Source organism: Atractosteus spatula, chromosome 9, assembly GCF_055471065.1.
Source record: "Atractosteus spatula isolate fAtrSpa1 chromosome 9, fAtrSpa1.hap1, whole genome shotgun sequence".
NCBI classification, from domain to species: domain Eukaryota; kingdom Metazoa; phylum Chordata; class Actinopteri; order Semionotiformes; family Lepisosteidae; genus Atractosteus; species Atractosteus spatula.
The window spans coordinates 52,139,785-52,155,805 of record NC_142714.1 but is presented as its reverse complement, the minus strand read 5'-3'; the positions used below and the strand labels follow the sequence as shown (position 1 = coordinate 52,155,805).

Below are 16,021 nucleotides of genomic sequence, written 5' to 3'. Positions count from 1 at the left end.
AGTACCTGAAGGCAGAGAGACCAGGTTGCCCCAGAAGAGCTATCACATGGTTCTTTCAAGCCCACCTCAGCTCCTTGCTCTCATGTGGTCAGGACACCTGTGCTCATGAGTCCTTTATCCCCTCTCCGTCTCTGCAGGGGAAGCCCTAAGCAGGCAACACGTCACTAAGCACCTGTTTCATTTGGATGCCTTACAGGCTAAAAACACATTTAATTCCTGCATTTAACTCCTAACAGACCCAACCCATTTTTCCAGCCAGTTTAACCTCTGCTGCATTCTCACATGGCTGTGCTCTGTGCCCTGAGCCTCTGCCCTGGCCACTCTGCCCTGGCCCTGCCTGCAGTGCCAAAATAGCGCTTGAATGGAGTACAAGATGGCACTTTGCCTGTAACAGTTTCTGATTTTAGTATCCATTTGTGTGGACAAGATACTGCGGGTCGGAACGCAGAGCACAGCTTGGCCTTTTGCAACCTTGGCAGATGTCCATCCCTGTTATAGATGTTAGGCGAGTCAGCATGACTCTGTGAGATACAAGGAAACTGGGGCACCTAGAGAAAACCCACACAGCTACAAGCACACCATGCACACTCCACACAGAAGGCACCCCTGCTCAACATTGAACCCAGGCCCCAAGAGCTGGGAGGTAGTAACACCAGCTTGATTCTGGTAGTGTACAGCTCCAGCCCTGCTATTTTACTTTTGCTCTTGGATGCACTTGAGCTGACTCTAGACACACACACACACACTTCAAAAACTCTTCTCTAGTTGTTGACTTAAGAACTGGATTCTGGACCTGAAGGACTAAAGCCCATGGCTGCACGACTCAAGTCCATTGCCCAGCACACTCATTAACACTCCTGGTGCTGGAGAGTCCACCGGGCTTTCCCAGGAACCGAAAATCCAATGACTGAAGACTTAGTGCTGATGAAGACCAAAAATCACATGAACAAGAGCTAGAATGACAGCTAAGAAGCATGGCAACCCACGAGTGAAGACTAGTGTTAGAACAGCAAACACACCTCTTATAAAGTGGAAATATTGACAGTATCTGTACAACAGAACAAGCAAAGGTTTATTCTATGCAGAAAAGAGAAGAAAGAAAACTGTTCCAGCTGTGGAGCCTTCTTCGGGTGTGAATTGGGTGTGTATCTGTACAATGCTTAGAAGTACTACTTTTCCCTCTAAGGACTTGTAGTGTTTAAAAAAAAAAAAAAAAAAAAAAAAAAAAGAGTTGATGTCCAAGTTGCACTCAATGATTACAGATTAAAATGGGAGAGAATAAAGACCCAAGGGAAATCATCTTGGTGATGTTCTGTGGTTGATTCACAGATGTATGGTACAAGAACAAAGTATTTGATGAACATAAATGAAATTTATTTCATAAAATTACATTTTCATATTCAGAAAAGGGTATACATTCAAAGCATTTCAACCTTTAACATACATTCTAAAAAATAATTTTTAGTTAAAAAAAATTAAGTTCTAATAGAGCCAAACAGATACTGTTCCCAAAGGCTCCATTGCCGACAGGCTGCCATTATTTTAAAATAAAACCCTGCTCAAGTGGTTCTTGGTTGGAGAGGACAGACACTCCATGCTACAGAAAACAGAAGGATGTAAACTGCAGGACATGCCAGCAGCCACTTCCCAGATCATTCTTGGGAAGTCAGTGTCCAGCGGTGGTATATAAGTGCGTAAAATCCAGTGTTCAAATTACAAGTCCCAGCCCACTGTGGAGCCCCAAGAGCAGGAACAGGCCCTCCCCGGACAGCAAACGGGTCAGTCGTAGAAACTCCACTTTGAACGGAAAGAGGTGCAGAAAAGAGCAGCCCCAAACCCTCCTACAAGCTATAAAAGCCACTTCATCACAGAACTACACCCCTATTGTTCAGGCAGAAACAAGATGTGCTACATGAGCGTGCACTCGGCCAGCTAGTAACTCTACCCCTTTATTACAGACACACCCAGTGCCTTAATGAGCCTCAACGCTGGGTGATTATTCCAGATCTGTCAGAAGCTCAGTCCTACAGAAGAAAAACAGACCTTGGAAGGAAATGCCAGCTCAGAATAGGCATCACTTGACACTTGTATTTGTGCGTTTTCAACAAGTTACCTCAATCACAGGAGCAGTCATATCAACAGCTCTGTCCCCACTCCTGTCCAGTATGAGAGGAGGAACAGGACAGTCAGTCATGACCAGTGGGCAGAAGGAGCCGACCCGGCTGTGGGAGACTGCTGCCTGACAAGGACAGCAGTCTTCAGCCTCTGCAGCCCCGGCCAGGGACGCAGCTCTGCGAGGGGCCGACTGTCTGGTCAGCGTTCAGAGGCAGATTTGGTTTTGGGGGGGGTTGGAGGGCCGCAGGAGGTCTGGGACTGCAAAAACAGGATCAGAAGGCCAAGTCACAGTCCTTCAGGTCAAACGCCATGTCCCCTCCACCCACCCGCGCGTTAAACAGGTATAAAACGTCTGGGTGCATGAGGAACTTCACCCTTCGTGCAAATAGCAAAAAAAAACAAAAAAAACAGTTCTGTCTGTGCCAACAAGGGGAAGAGGCCGCTCCTACAAAGCGCCCCCCCCGATCTCCCTCTTGTAGCGGCGGGTGAGGAGGTCGGCCTGCGCCGTGAGCTTGGACAGCACGGCGAACAGCCCCCGCAGGTGGTAGCGGAACTGGCTCTCCAGGTCGGCGTCGGCGTCGCCCCCCTCCCCCTCCTCCTGCGGCACGGACACCCCCAGCAGGCCGGCGGCCCCAGCCCGCTCCCGCTGCCTCAGGCCCCACTCGATGTCGTTGCGGATGGACTTGAGCAGCAGGTAGTGCTCGTACAGGTCCCTCTGCTTGCCGGGACCGGCCGGCTCCTCCGAGTCCCGGAGGGGGTGGTGGGGGTTGTTGTTGTTGAGGTTGCTGCCCTGGGGGTCGCCCTCCTCGTCCTCCAGGGGGACGTCCCGCAGAAGGCTGGGCACCAGGATGGTCTCGTCCATGTTGTTGGCGGCTGCGATGAAGCGCTGCATCACACTGAGGACGGAGTGCCTGGCGTTGGAGGAGAACTCGCTGCAGAGCTGCATCATCATGGCGGCAGGAACAAGGGTCCCCACAGCGGGGGGCAGGGGAGCCGGAGGCACGAGAGGGCCCTCAGAAGCAGTGCAGGCAGGAGAGAGCAGAGCAGGAGACCTGGGGGAGGAACCCGGATTAATGAGCTGCAGAGACACCGTCATCCAAGGTGGGTACATACCCCCGTGCTTCATCAGGCCTCCCGCCCACAGAAGCACAAAGCATCTTGTTTAACAGGCAACGAGCTGCTGGATAATGTCTCCTGAAGGGCTTGGGTTTGAATACAGACGAATCTAAAGTACACGGGGGGTGGGGAGAAACGGTTATGCTCCTGCATCAGCCTCTGAAATAAGCGACTCTTTATGAATGAGGTTACGCCTACAACAAGCGAGCACAGCAACTCTCGCTCAGAACAGGAGAGGCATGCCCTTACATGGCGTGAAGTACAGAAAGACTTCAGCACGTTCCTGGCTGCGTACTGCTCGTGAGATAAACACACACAAGGGCTCTGGGCACTTCACTCCATCACTCCTACAGAGGGGAACCTGCGCTTTAGTCCTAGCAAGTGGAAGGGTTTGGAGGGACTCTCTTAATTGCGCAAATCCACCCCCACCCCCACAATGATTGATAACGGACAATCACCGCCGTTCCGCCGTTGTTTTTATTACGTGGAGTGTTCATATGTGTGAGATATTTCTTTTTGAGATGTTTTTTTCGCGGAATAAAGTATATTTTGTAGAAAAAAAAAATACCTGTCAAAGTCGGGTATTGGCAACGCAATGGGTTCATTTAACACACTTATCACCTTCTGGCCAAAACAGTTTTAAGCCAAGATACAATAAGAACGACCTCGAAGTGAAAGTCGAGAAACACAGCACAACACGACTATGACTGACAGAGTGCCCCCTTTCTATTAAATTACAAGTTTAAGACTGCTCACGAACAGGTGCCAGGAGAACGTAGGCGATACAAAACATTTCCGAAAAGAAACACGGAAGCGCAAACTCACTGACCACTGCCCCCGCAACTCAGATAAAAAACACGCTTACATACCTGAACGCTTGGAGGTGTCAAGCAAAGCGTGAGTTCGGCCAGTGTTCTAAGATCCCAGCATTAACAAAAACAACGAGAAGTCCGAGCGCGACTCGAGCAACACTGCCGAGACAACACCGGCGCTTCCATTAGCAGGCTGAGTCGGCTCTCGGCTCTTTATACGCCGGGACCCGGCAGCCTGGAAGGCTGGACCGTCTACACCCCGCGGTTACATCAGAGGCGCCGCTTTCTCTGCGCGGCCATTCGCCAGGACAGCTCGGCTCGCCGGCCAATGAGAAAAACCCGGCCCGTGCGCGTCCGGACAGTACATGCGAATTAATGAAGGGTCCGGATTTACAGACCCCGCCTTTCTCACCCAAGGAAACGTGCTGGTTTCGTCAGGTGAGGGCTGTGCTACATGCTGGCATTGAAGTGAGATGCACGGGCTTGCATATGGCTGATATAGCGCAACTCCGGTTACACAACTGTTCGATATATAATGCCTTGTTTAGAGCTGCTCTTGTCCTGTATCGAGCTAGGAATAATAACAGTTTATCCGCTTGTCTCTTAGGTTCAGTTGCTCGGTATGCACGCAAAGAAACGATGTAACTCAAGCACGTCGTGCAACAGGAGTAATTGTAGCATTGTTTGTAATGCTCGGGTTGTCATCTCGCCACCCCGAGAGCATGCACAAGTTAGATTAACCGCACTCGGTTTCAGAGACAGCATGCAGCCGGCCCGGCAGTGTCTGCTTGTCCTGTTCATGGGCGAGAAACGTTCACTGTGAGAAATACGCTGGGATTAGACCAACGTTCTCCCCTAACATAACAAACCTAATTCCAGATTTCCCACTCCTGCCAGGATCAGAACAGCTCCCAGTCCTACTGGGAGAGTGGGGAGGGAACTCAATTGAGCTGCAGCCCAGAACGTGATCTCGTGTCACAGCCCGAGGAGCAGTGAACCTTTACCGTCTGTCAGTAACATTCTGTGTTTGTATTGTAAATGTCTGTAGAAGTTGTGTTAATTGTATACGCTTTGGGCAACACTGAAATTCATCGGTCATGCCTAAGCAGCTGTTTGAATTGAGCTGAAACTGAATCGCAGTGCTGTGTGTTAGAAAGGAGGTCTCAATTTACAGTAGGAAGACGCGTTGCTTGTTTGAGTTCAGCAAGCACCCTGGGGTAGGGCAGTTCAAACTTCTTATCGCTCCAGGGTAAATAAACATTGCTTTATCGGGGACCGTTTTCTTTCTATTCCTGGAAGTTCAGCAGGCATGGCCCTGCTCGGAGTATTAGGTTCATTACACGTGCTGGAACAGCAGCCCCGAATCTCCGTTGGTGCACGGCGTCGTCATTCTTACCAGACGACAAAAAATCTTATTGCAAAGAAAGAGTACGGAAGACTAGCGTAAACAAATATTTTATTTTAAACTAATGTAGTCCACTTAAGAGTAGAATATTCATTTTTTGAATAGTTGACACACCCGAAGGAGGCTCCACAGCCTAATTATTATTAAGCGGAGCTGAGCCTCCAGTCTAGGCGCACTGCCTGAAGCGCATCAAATGCACTGGCGCCACCTGCTGGATTCATTGATCTCATCTTTTCGAGACCTGTCAAAGGAAGCGTGATTGTTTAACACACCCGTGTGTCCGTCTGCTTCATGAACTGTATGCAAACAATAATTCACAAGACTGCAATCGGTAAAGAAAATGTTAGCTTTATTTTTCATTTTTTTACATGCTGCTGCCGTATATTACTGGCAACTTTTAACACTGATTACGTTTCCAAAAGTAGTTTATAAGAGAAAAATACTACAATGAAACTTCTATTGCACTGTGCTCAGACTACAGCAATTTAAACAAAAGAAACAAGGGACAGGCTTTAGCGGATGCTTTGTAGCTTTTCACATTCGTTTATATGACAGTATTGTCCTGTTGCATTTCCATCTTGCTATGTTGTAGTTTTAGGGGCATCTCATCACAGCAGGTCCTGGGGGAAGTAAATTAGTGCTGCACAACCCCACCCAAGAACTACAAATCCCAGCATGCTAGTTACAGGTCTTGCCCTGATGAATTCCTCTAGTTTACATCAGAAGAACATAACACCTACCAACGAGAGTGGGCAATTCGGCCCACCCATCTTGTCTGGATCCAAGAGAATTTTGTCAAGTTTTTGTCTGCATTTCAAATGAAAATAAGAGGGAAAGCAGCCGGCTCTTCTCCTGCACTAAATTCACGCCGTGTCAAAGTCAAAGGCACTGAGGCAAAGTCTTCTACAGAGCCAGCAGTGAAACAAACCAGTGGAAACTATGTGGAAGTGCACAGAGCACCAAGAACACGAGGCACTCTTTACACAAAGAGTGGCGGGAGTGTGGAACAGGCTGCCCAGGCGTGCTGTTGCCGTAGAAGCCGATGCCCTGGCTTCTTCCATGAGTCTGCAGGATCAGACCCTGGGATCAGTCAGCAACAAAGTACCAGAGGGGCCAAACAGCCTCCCCTCGTTGGTCTCCATTCTCTCCTACACGTCTCTGCCCTCCCGCTCTCCGACAGCTCATGGCGTGTCCGGAACAGCGGGAAACAGCGGGAAAGCGGAGTCCATGTGAACGGTCTGGGAATTTAAAAACAAAGAATCCACTGCCGAAGGATGCAGTTCGTACTATGACAAGTGTTAGATGTGAAGAAACGTTTCCTCCTACAGCTACGTCAAAACCTAAAACACCTTGAACGTTTCAGTAATCGGGGAGATAGGACTGATGTCCTCGTGGGGGAAAACAACCATCCTTAAATTAGCCTTACTTTTCCAAAAGGAACAGTGCTACAAATGGTAGCAGAAACTGATCACATCACAAAAAGCAAAAATACATTATAGCAATGCAGAATATCTCCAACGCAATTTTTAATCTGCATTCCTACATTTACAATGAGTCACAAAAGTAAAACGTATTTTCTATTCTACAGAAATATTTCTGGGATAGTGAAGGAGAATGTTGAAACACTAAGAACTTTATTGCATGTAGTAGAGTAGTACTGACTTGTGTTTCATAGCTTATCACTATCACAATGCAGCTCATTAAGTTTCTAAAAGACAAAAAGCGCTAATTATAGAAGAAATATCAACTCTTAAAGCATGTGATGAAAATCAAATACAGGCACGTCAGCTTATCTTAGCCAAGTTTCAGGAATGCTGAAGGCATTTTAATAGCTTCTTCAATGGCACTGCTTTGCTACTGTACATCATTTATGGAGAGATGTGCAAAGTTAGTGTTTTAACAGATTAGCTGGGAATGTCGTTTAACAAAGATGGAAAAATTATTGGAAAGACTAATGGAATCAAGCCATTCTCTCTTATGACAGAGGTGCTCATGTAGACAACTGTTGCAGTGTTTGGCACGTTCTGCACAATGATGTCCCTTTTAAATATCAAATTTCAGCAATGGTGTACCTTGATAATAAAAATAGCATAGCTTCAGATGCTTTCAAAATACTTTTTGTTTGGTAAATTGTCTTTTGCCTCCCCCTCTATCTGGTACCCAGTAAAAGTTAAAAAAAATTAAAGTGAAGAACAAGTTCCCTAAAACAATACAAAAATTAAAATGGCCGATAAGGCCTCCCTTTGAGCTGGCTCCTTGCAGACAGAACACCAGTATCCTGAAAGAGAAAGGACCTTGGTGATTTTCATGCAAAGATCTTCAACTGCTCAATGCTCAGAAGTAGAGAGGTAACACGCAAATCATTCGAGATGTGTCTGGAGTTCAACCACAACAACAAACAAAATGATAATTCAGACAAAATTAAATAAAAAAGGTAAAGCAAATTACTGATAGTAAGTGAAGGAGAGAAGATAGCACAGCTTTTAGACAAGATATAACAAGTCTGGATTGAACAGAGCGCACAGAAAACTAGCTGCTGGAGCTCTGCTGTCCTGTTTACTGTGTGGCATAGGCTACACAGACGCTACCAATAGAGACAAGGCCATAGAGGCCTGGCTAAAGTGAGGGCCACTCCTGTGCAGACACTATTTTACAACAAAGGCAATATTCCACAATAGAGTTAAAAGCAGATGGAACAGGCCGATGATTAGGCAGCGAGCAGAAACCATCAATCACAGGGTGAGGAAGGGAAAATCAGGACACCATCCAGACAGAGGTGGAAGTACAGTGGTTCTGTCGGGGTCAGGTGATGTGCTGGGGAGAACTGGACAGGAGCAGCTGCTGCACTTGGGCTTGTATTGTCCTCATTTTTAAAGATGTGCAGATGCAAAGATTTAAAATATATGTCTTCCCACAGGCCAGCGCGCAGAACAGATAATGCATATTTATATGGAAAGCACAGATTCAAGCCGCCATCTTGCGGCACAGAACCCAGGATGTCATCACATTTTCCTTCAACAAAATATGCACAATGCCACTGAGCAAAAGACAATTTCTAGCGATTTTCCCGGATCTCCCAGGGGCCGTACCTGTGTGCGACTGCTGTTACACCATCTCATACTGGTTGTTCGTGATGTACCGCGACAGACAGCACGCCAAGAAGATTCCAATGAGCTGTGCAGGAAATCAAAATTTTATTACACCCCAATAATGCGTTTCCATGCTGTGCTACTCCGTGTTTGAACGTCTGAATCAGAGATTTGCCATTTATTCCTTTCAAGGTTATTCAATTGCAGTAAGCTGTCTTTGGCTCCACATTCTGCAGAAGTATGCAATGTAGCACTTTCACACTTCTTTCCAAATTACTCTTTGATCCCGGATGAAAGACGATCCCAGTGCCCTCCCCACACTTCTAATCTGAGCTGCTCAATTCAGAATCAGGCCTCCCCTCACTCACATCATACCTACACACAGGTCTAGGTCACACACTATTAGGATTACTGTCCTGCTCCTGTGCCTCGCATGCCCACACCCTGCAGAAACCAAACTCTGTGGCTTGGATGGACACACCTGGAAGAAAGCGATTCCAAAGGAAATCCCTGCGATGATCCCCAGGTTGGACTCCATCACGGTGGTGACCAGAGAGATGCAGCCCTAGAAGAGGGGAGGAGGTGAGACCAGCTGTGCAGCCTGCGGCAGAGAACAGGCCGGTCCTCCAAACAACCGGGACACAACAAAACGGGCTCTGAAGCTTTGAAACAAGAAAGCACCGCTACCTATCACTGAAAAGCAGGTTCATTTCTAGACAAGATTAGATTCAGATGCTGCCTTTTCTAGTCTGGCGCGTCAGTAACGGAGAGGCGTCCTGCCTGCTGGACTGAGCTCCAGCTCACAGCCCCCTCTAGGGATAAGACAGTGCTGGCAGGACACGCAGGAGAGCCGCTTGGGCCTTTCTGCCCTGGACCCGTGTGGAGGAATTAAAAATAAAGCATCGAGGAGACGCGATCCTGAAGCATCTCCATAATCTCACTACCTTCCCTCTTTGCATTTGGGGTTTTCTGGAAGCACGAAGCCCCTCTGCGATACCCTGAGGCTTTCCTTTCCCCAGAAGAGAAGTTTGTTTTCCCTTTGTCTTCACTCGGCTGTCGGGATCGTGGAGAGCGAGCGAGCGGCTGGCCGTCTACGATGACCTGTGTCGGGCTGGGGGGCGATCTGGAAGACAGCGGCGGGGCTCACCGTGGGGTACACCTCGCCGGCAGCCTTGGTCATGTTCCTCAGGGCATCAGTCGTGCAGCTGGAGGGGCTCCTGCAGCAGCTCTTGGGGATCCCGTTCGCCTTGAAGTACTCCGTGGCCCCCCAGTCGGTGTAGTTCTGCACCCCACAGCACTTGAGCTACACATGGGAGAGGGCAGAGGACGTCAGTCACCCCTCGAGAGCCCCGAGAGCCCGGCGTGAGGCCCCTGACCCACAGAACAATGAAAACACTCAAGCGGACCCATGACTAAGTCGCCCTTTCTTAATATGAAGTAATTTGTCAAACGTGGCAGAAAGACTACCAAACCACAACTCGGAAAAGATTAGGCCCCATGGTCATTTTTAATTTGCCCCCTGCGAATGAAGGTGGCGCCACGCCCGGGGTGAGAGCAGGCAGCTGTGGCCTGGAAGAGGGAGAGAGCGAAGGGGACTGCAGCCGGGCTCCAGCAGGGGGCGCAAGACTGAGCCAGGCCTGCACGTGGCAGCACCTTCAGGGGGCAGTGAGAACAAACTGATTTCCCACACAGGGTGGTGGAGAATCTTTGCAAATGCATGCTATCTAGATATAACAGTGCCAGGGCTAATTCAACAAGCAGATTTTTTTTATGTTTAAATTCCCAAATAAAATACTCTTGACGAAAAATATTTCCGCTCATTTTCACTTTCCATGTACGATGTAAAAAATGCAGATGACACTCTTCACCACTGGAGGAAAGTGTTTTTTCTAACTCTACATAATACCTTTCATTCACAGGGCTTAGGACGTTTGCACACTTACATTCCTCTGAATGGTGTCCACAGCGTTGCTTCTAGCATTTGTGCCATTGTAATTGTTTACTGCGTCTTCATAGGTGGTCTTCAGTATCTCCTTTATCTGAAAGGCCAAACCGTAGTTATCTTAACAGCACAGCTCAGGTGTAAATCCTGAAAGCAAAGTCAACTGATTTTCTTATTGGTCAGTGCATTCAACAAAGGACAAGGTCCACTGGAGTCTGGTTCAAAGTGCCAGGTATCACAAACCCATGGCGAGACAAAGGAAAATCAGATTTCAAACAACACATTCGAGCCTTGGGGATGGTGGAGGGATCAAACGCTCAGAGAGAGGACTTCTTGCAATGAAACAATGAAACAGAGAGATGTCAGGCGGCCGCTGGCTCCGGGAAAGCTCTGTGCGGAACGCTGTACCTCATGTCTGAAGAGGAAGCCGGAGATCCCAGCCACAAGCTCAGCCAGGAACACCAGGGTGAGGAACATGGCATACTGCAGAAAGAGAGAAACATTGACATATTCTGTAGGCCAGCCGCCTACAGAATATGTCAATATTGTATAATATGTCTTTGTTGTAAATGTCTGTAATATGTCTGTAGATTTTATTTTACTTCTATTTTTGTTTTGTTTCATGTAAATATCATTACTTTCATTTGCTTTGGCAACACTGATTGTACCCATCGGTCATGCTAATAAAGCACCTTGAATTGAATTGAATTGAGAAACACACTGTGGTGATGCACACAGCTGCTGCCTGCTGGCCTGCGCCCACAGGATTCAGAGAGAGCAGTCTCAAACACCGCTCAGAAAACAGACCTACCATCAACACAAAAGGTGAAATTAGCTACAGCTTAAGTTTTCAGAATGTGTTCTCTGTGCACTGCGCTTGAAAGAATCTAAACTTCAGCACGCGTCAAACAAGGCTGCCGCTCCTGCAGAGCTTGGCTATGGTGTGGAAAGTGCTGTGAAAAAAGAACCGGCTAGTGAGAATGAACGGGCCACTCTGTCATTTCCCAGCTGGTGCCCTACAGGCCAGGCTGACCAGGGACCAGGTTCCGGCTCGCTTGTTGAAGGAACGACACAGGAGAGATAAAACTTCTTAAAAAAAGACACGGCCATATTCCTGCAACGGGCCCGTCGTGACAGGACCCTCTCCTCGGGCGTGGCTGGCCTGCAGCGATACGGTCGGCGGAGACGCGGGTTCGAGGCGCGCTCACCAGCTTGAGCATCCAGGGGCTCCCCCGGCAGGTGGCGAAGCAGCCGAAGAGGCCGAAGATGACGATGATGGCGCCCGTGCCGATCAGCACGTAGGGGGCGTTGGTGCTCTTCTCCACGGCCACAGAGAAGTAGGCCTCCAGGCTCACCTTCCCCCACACGCCCACCGCCAGCAGGATGACCCCTGTAAGCTGAGAGCAAGGCCAGGTCAGGACGGCCCCCACACCGGCCAGAGGGGCTACGTCAAGCTTGGCGGGGGCTCGGACACACTTGATGTGTTGGGAGACTGACCACAGCAGAGCATGACGGCACTGCTGCTCACAGCCGGCTGTCCCTTTATTCAGCCCAACAAGTCTTTTAACGGTCTCAAAACCGAGCCGCCAGTTAACAGCTCCTGTCCACCCACTGCTGCTGTGGTTGTGGGAGCACCCGTCCAGTTTAGCACTGGGACTGACCATGAACATCTCTCATGCATCTCCACCCCACACAAGTTCAGCAGCTGGCCTGGCAGCCCACCCAACAACACATCCCTGGGTGTTTCTCCCTGTAACCCCAGCGTCCTGGCCAAATTTCCCATTGGCCCTTCCCAATCATGGCCTCCTAATAATCCTCATCTATGAACTGGCGTCATTACTCTGCTCTCCTCCCCACTGAGAGCTGGTGTGTGGCGAGTGTACTGGTGCACTATGGCTGCCGTCGCATCATCCAGGTGGGGCTGCACACTGGTGGGGGTGGAGGGGATCCCCATTACCTGTCAAGTGCTTTGAGTGGAATGTCCAGAAAAGCGCTATATAAGTGTCAGCAATTATTATTATTATTAACAACAAAGCCTCACCAGAACTGCCCTGCCTCTCCAACATTTCTAATGCACTCAAGCCTAAAATGCCAAACTCAGGGGCAAAACAAAAAGCATCGTAGGTGTCGCCAGTGTCCTTCAACACACTGGCAGGCAAATTAAAATCCCTGTGCACAGTACGTTCACGCTGTCCTGCGTGATGCAGAAATCTCTGCTTCAATAAAGGCGATAAAAGGTGTTATTCTGGACTTTGAACAGGAGGTGTCCACGTTCACAGAGATATCTGTACGATCTGAAAGGTTTTGATAAAGCAGGATATTCAGTCCATCTAACTCATTTGGTTCAGAGTACATTATTAAAATAAAATAATTAGTTTCACACCTACAGTGGTTTTCATCTCCATACTCCACACACAGTTGGGAACACACTTGTCCACCACCAAGGTGAAGCCCCTCGGCACAGCAGTGCAGAAGCAAGAAACTCCTTTTGCAAGGCCAGACTGCAAACGCCCAAAGTACAATTTAGCCCAGACACTGTGGTTAACACCCCTACTCTTACAGACAGCGCCCTGGGACCTTTAATGACTAGTCAGGATGTCGGTTTCATGTCTCATCCCAATGACAGATCCTCTTAGAGCACAAACAACTGTCTGAGCAAGAAGCTCAGCCTGGCTCAGCTCCTGAACGCTATCCAGATCCGGACATAAGGTGGCCAGGCTGTGTTCAAGCAGCGTTAATCAATACCATCAACAAGTTGCTAACTGATCCGAGACTCTCTTTCCACCACTTCTTGAACAAAGTCAGCGAACCGGCCTCCAAGAATGTGGCCTGGTAGCTCGCTGGGGGAAAGATGTCCCCCCCTGTTCTCAGATGAATACTGTAGGTCTCTCTCACGTGTGGCTCACTGCAAGTCTTGAATTAGCAGTCAGTCCAAAACAGAGAAAAAAAAACACAAGTGGGAGAAATGTTCGCGGAGTGTTAATGTATTAGTGTGTGCCGCTTTCACATGATTCACACTGAGGGAATGCAATTACTCCCTAGCACACATACACAGTGCATATATAAAGCAAAAAGAGACACGAGCTTACACTACAATGTGCAAACAGTCAATCTGCCTGTTGACTTGGTAGATGGACAAGTTACAAACCGGAGTGCTGGCTCTCTCAGCCCTTACAGAAATATAGATCAATGCCTGCATCCTTGAGGCAGCTAGATGATGTTCTGGCCATTGAGGTGACATTAATACCTGACAAACTGCAGAATCCACTCAAGGGGATCACCTCTTTACATTCTACTTCAGTAGCCATGTATGACTGTCCATTATTTTTGTCTTTGGCTGTTTTAATAGTAAAGTGTCTTGAGGTGATGTCATTACAAGGCTCGATATCAAATAAATAGTATAGTGGAAAACTGCTTTAAAATAAAGGAAATGGTTTAGTGAGGGGTTTTCAGCTCCTCAGATCGGAGGCATCCTTCAGTGGTTGAAACCTTGATGGCACTGACAATGCCCGGCTTACATCCAATACCACAGCTAAAAGTCTGATCAAACCATCAGTCGTACAAAAGTCGTATTAAAAATGGAAACGGCGAAAAAGTTTATCAGAATTATTGTCCGGTAAGAAAAAAAACTACAAAAATAAATATCGTTGGGTATTTTTTTAGGTTAACATTGAACAAGTTGTTTTTTTTTTAAATAACGCATTTTTTTCCGTGAGTTATTTTAAACCCGTAATGTATTTTTAAATGGCGGAGACGTTTTTAATTTTTAGAGGTGGCATGCAGAGCCTATGGCACGCAGAAAATACAAAGACGCCGAAGAGAGGTCGTCTTCTCCGAACGAAAAAGTCGCACGGAACTTCGGAGTAACCCATCGATAACTCCGGGCTCCCACGGAAATACAACAATTTAGACAGCGGGGCTGAATGTGAATGTGATGACGTCGGCTAGGACTTCTTTTAATTTCTAAACTGGACTTTTTAGTACAGTGGAGACTTCCACCCAGGCAAACTGATTGCACCCCTAATGCGTTAAAACAGTAACGCACATCCAAGCATGCATTCTTTCTGGGCAACAGGCGAAGGGCTGGACAACGTGAAACGTATCCCAGTTGAAATAAAAACGGATATTATTTTAAGGAAAACGCTACTCGTCCTTTTCAGCGCCGTATTTTTGCTTACACTGCGCTCTGCCCCGAGCCCCGCTAGCCCTTTGTTCTGCCGCATCCCCAGGTCGGACACCCCGACTTACCCAAAAGATGAGGCTGTAGGAGATGAGGAAAGTCTTCAGACATGTTATCACAGGCTTCGTCTGCAGCCGCCTGGATGGAGAAGACATGATGCCTGCCCTTCTCTTTTTTTTTTCTTCCCCCCACAAGAGTTCTCTGATTTCGTAACTCCGGAAAAGAGTCCCAAACTTTTTTTTTTCCCCGTGGCTGCAAAACTTTCGCTCGGCAGCTTCCAAGCAGAAGGGAAATGTCGTCACTCTTTCCCAGACCGCTCTTCGGTGGGGTGGGGGTTCCTGCTGGAAGCGCGTCTGTGCCCCGGGGCGCTGCAGTGGCGCCGGCCCAGCGCCAGGGGGCGGTCCTGCTGGGATCAGGCAGGAGTACCTGGTCACTGCTGCTGTTGTGGGCGGAGGTGTAAATAAGTAAGGCGCGCAGGGATGCGGTACTTTCAGCAGCCGTTTCCAAAATAAACGTTTTCTTTCTTTGTTATTTCTTTGGTTGTTGTTTTGTTTTTTATTTCTTCAAATGAAGTTGCCCAGTGGCTTCGTATTTTAGAGTTGGCGTAGGTAATCGCCAAGCCTGGCCCACGTTGGGCCCAGCTGGGCTCGGTGACAATTTAACGTTACGTGGCACGATTAGCGATACCACACGACACGTCCTAAGTGAGCGGAAAGCCGCTCCTGTGCTCATTTAGGGATTTCACCCCTCTGGGAGTAAGATCGGTTCAAGCGCAGCTAAACTGCCCTGCCGGTTTGCTGCGCACAGGCCTCAATCACCAAAAACTAAATTCACAGATTAGCGTTTTTCCGTTCAAGAGCGCGTATAAAAATCTCAAGCGTATCACAGTGAACCCCGGCTCACATGACTAGGCTAATTATCATAGCAAGTTATTTAATTTCCCCGTTCAGCTTGTTTTAATGTTATAAAAAGCTTCAGTATTTATTGTTATAACATGTAATTTTAGCTATTTTAAATTCCAGTGTCAACATATCCTATATATGAATATGCAGTAACTTCCCTTTTCAAGAGCAACGGAAATAATACTAATTAATGCAAAAAACTGGCTTATGCATAATTTATGAACATGATTAGAATAATGTTAACTATCCGATTTTTGCTAGCTGTGTAATGAATCTTTTTTTTAAATTGGTTTATTGACTTGGAATTCGCCTTCTGCTGAGGAAAGCGTTAGAGCGCCATCTACTGGCCGGTAATGCGTCAATACAAATAATTCGGTTAGTGTATCTAGCAACAGCTGCGTCGCCATTCGACTGCATGGTGTCAAAAACTATTGGTTGGTCATGAACGAAGATTTAATAG

General features: G+C 47.8%; 2 protein-coding genes across 2 annotated transcripts; both read right to left on the bottom strand.

The window, feature by feature from the left end:
• Nucleotides 1-1,355: 1,355 nt before the first annotated feature.
• On the bottom strand, nt 1,356-4,243 carry mid1ip1l (MID1 interacting protein 1, like). The gene is made up of 2 exons (XM_088925372.1): nt 4,101-4,243; nt 1,356-3,167 (listed from the first exon to the last, which is right to left on the bottom strand). Exon 2 carries the CDS (start codon nt 3,065-3,067, stop codon nt 2,561-2,563), a length of 507 nt encoding a protein of 168 aa, XP_088781498.1. The 5' UTR covers nt 3,068-3,167; nt 4,101-4,243; the 3' UTR covers nt 1,356-2,560.
• Nucleotides 4,244-5,780: 1,537 nt separating this feature from the next.
• Nucleotides 5,781-15,007, bottom strand: tspan6 (tetraspanin 6). Its single transcript, XM_088925689.1, has 8 exons — nt 14,728-15,007; nt 11,688-11,876; nt 10,888-10,962; nt 10,481-10,576; nt 9,685-9,840; nt 9,019-9,102; nt 8,538-8,622; nt 5,781-7,726 (listed from the first exon to the last, which is right to left on the bottom strand). The coding sequence occupies exons 1-7, from the start codon at nt 14,812-14,814 to the stop codon at nt 8,554-8,556; spliced, it is 756 nt and encodes a 251-aa protein (XP_088781815.1). The 5' UTR covers nt 14,815-15,007; the 3' UTR covers nt 5,781-7,726; nt 8,538-8,553.
• Nucleotides 15,008-16,021: the final 1,014 nt, after the last annotated feature.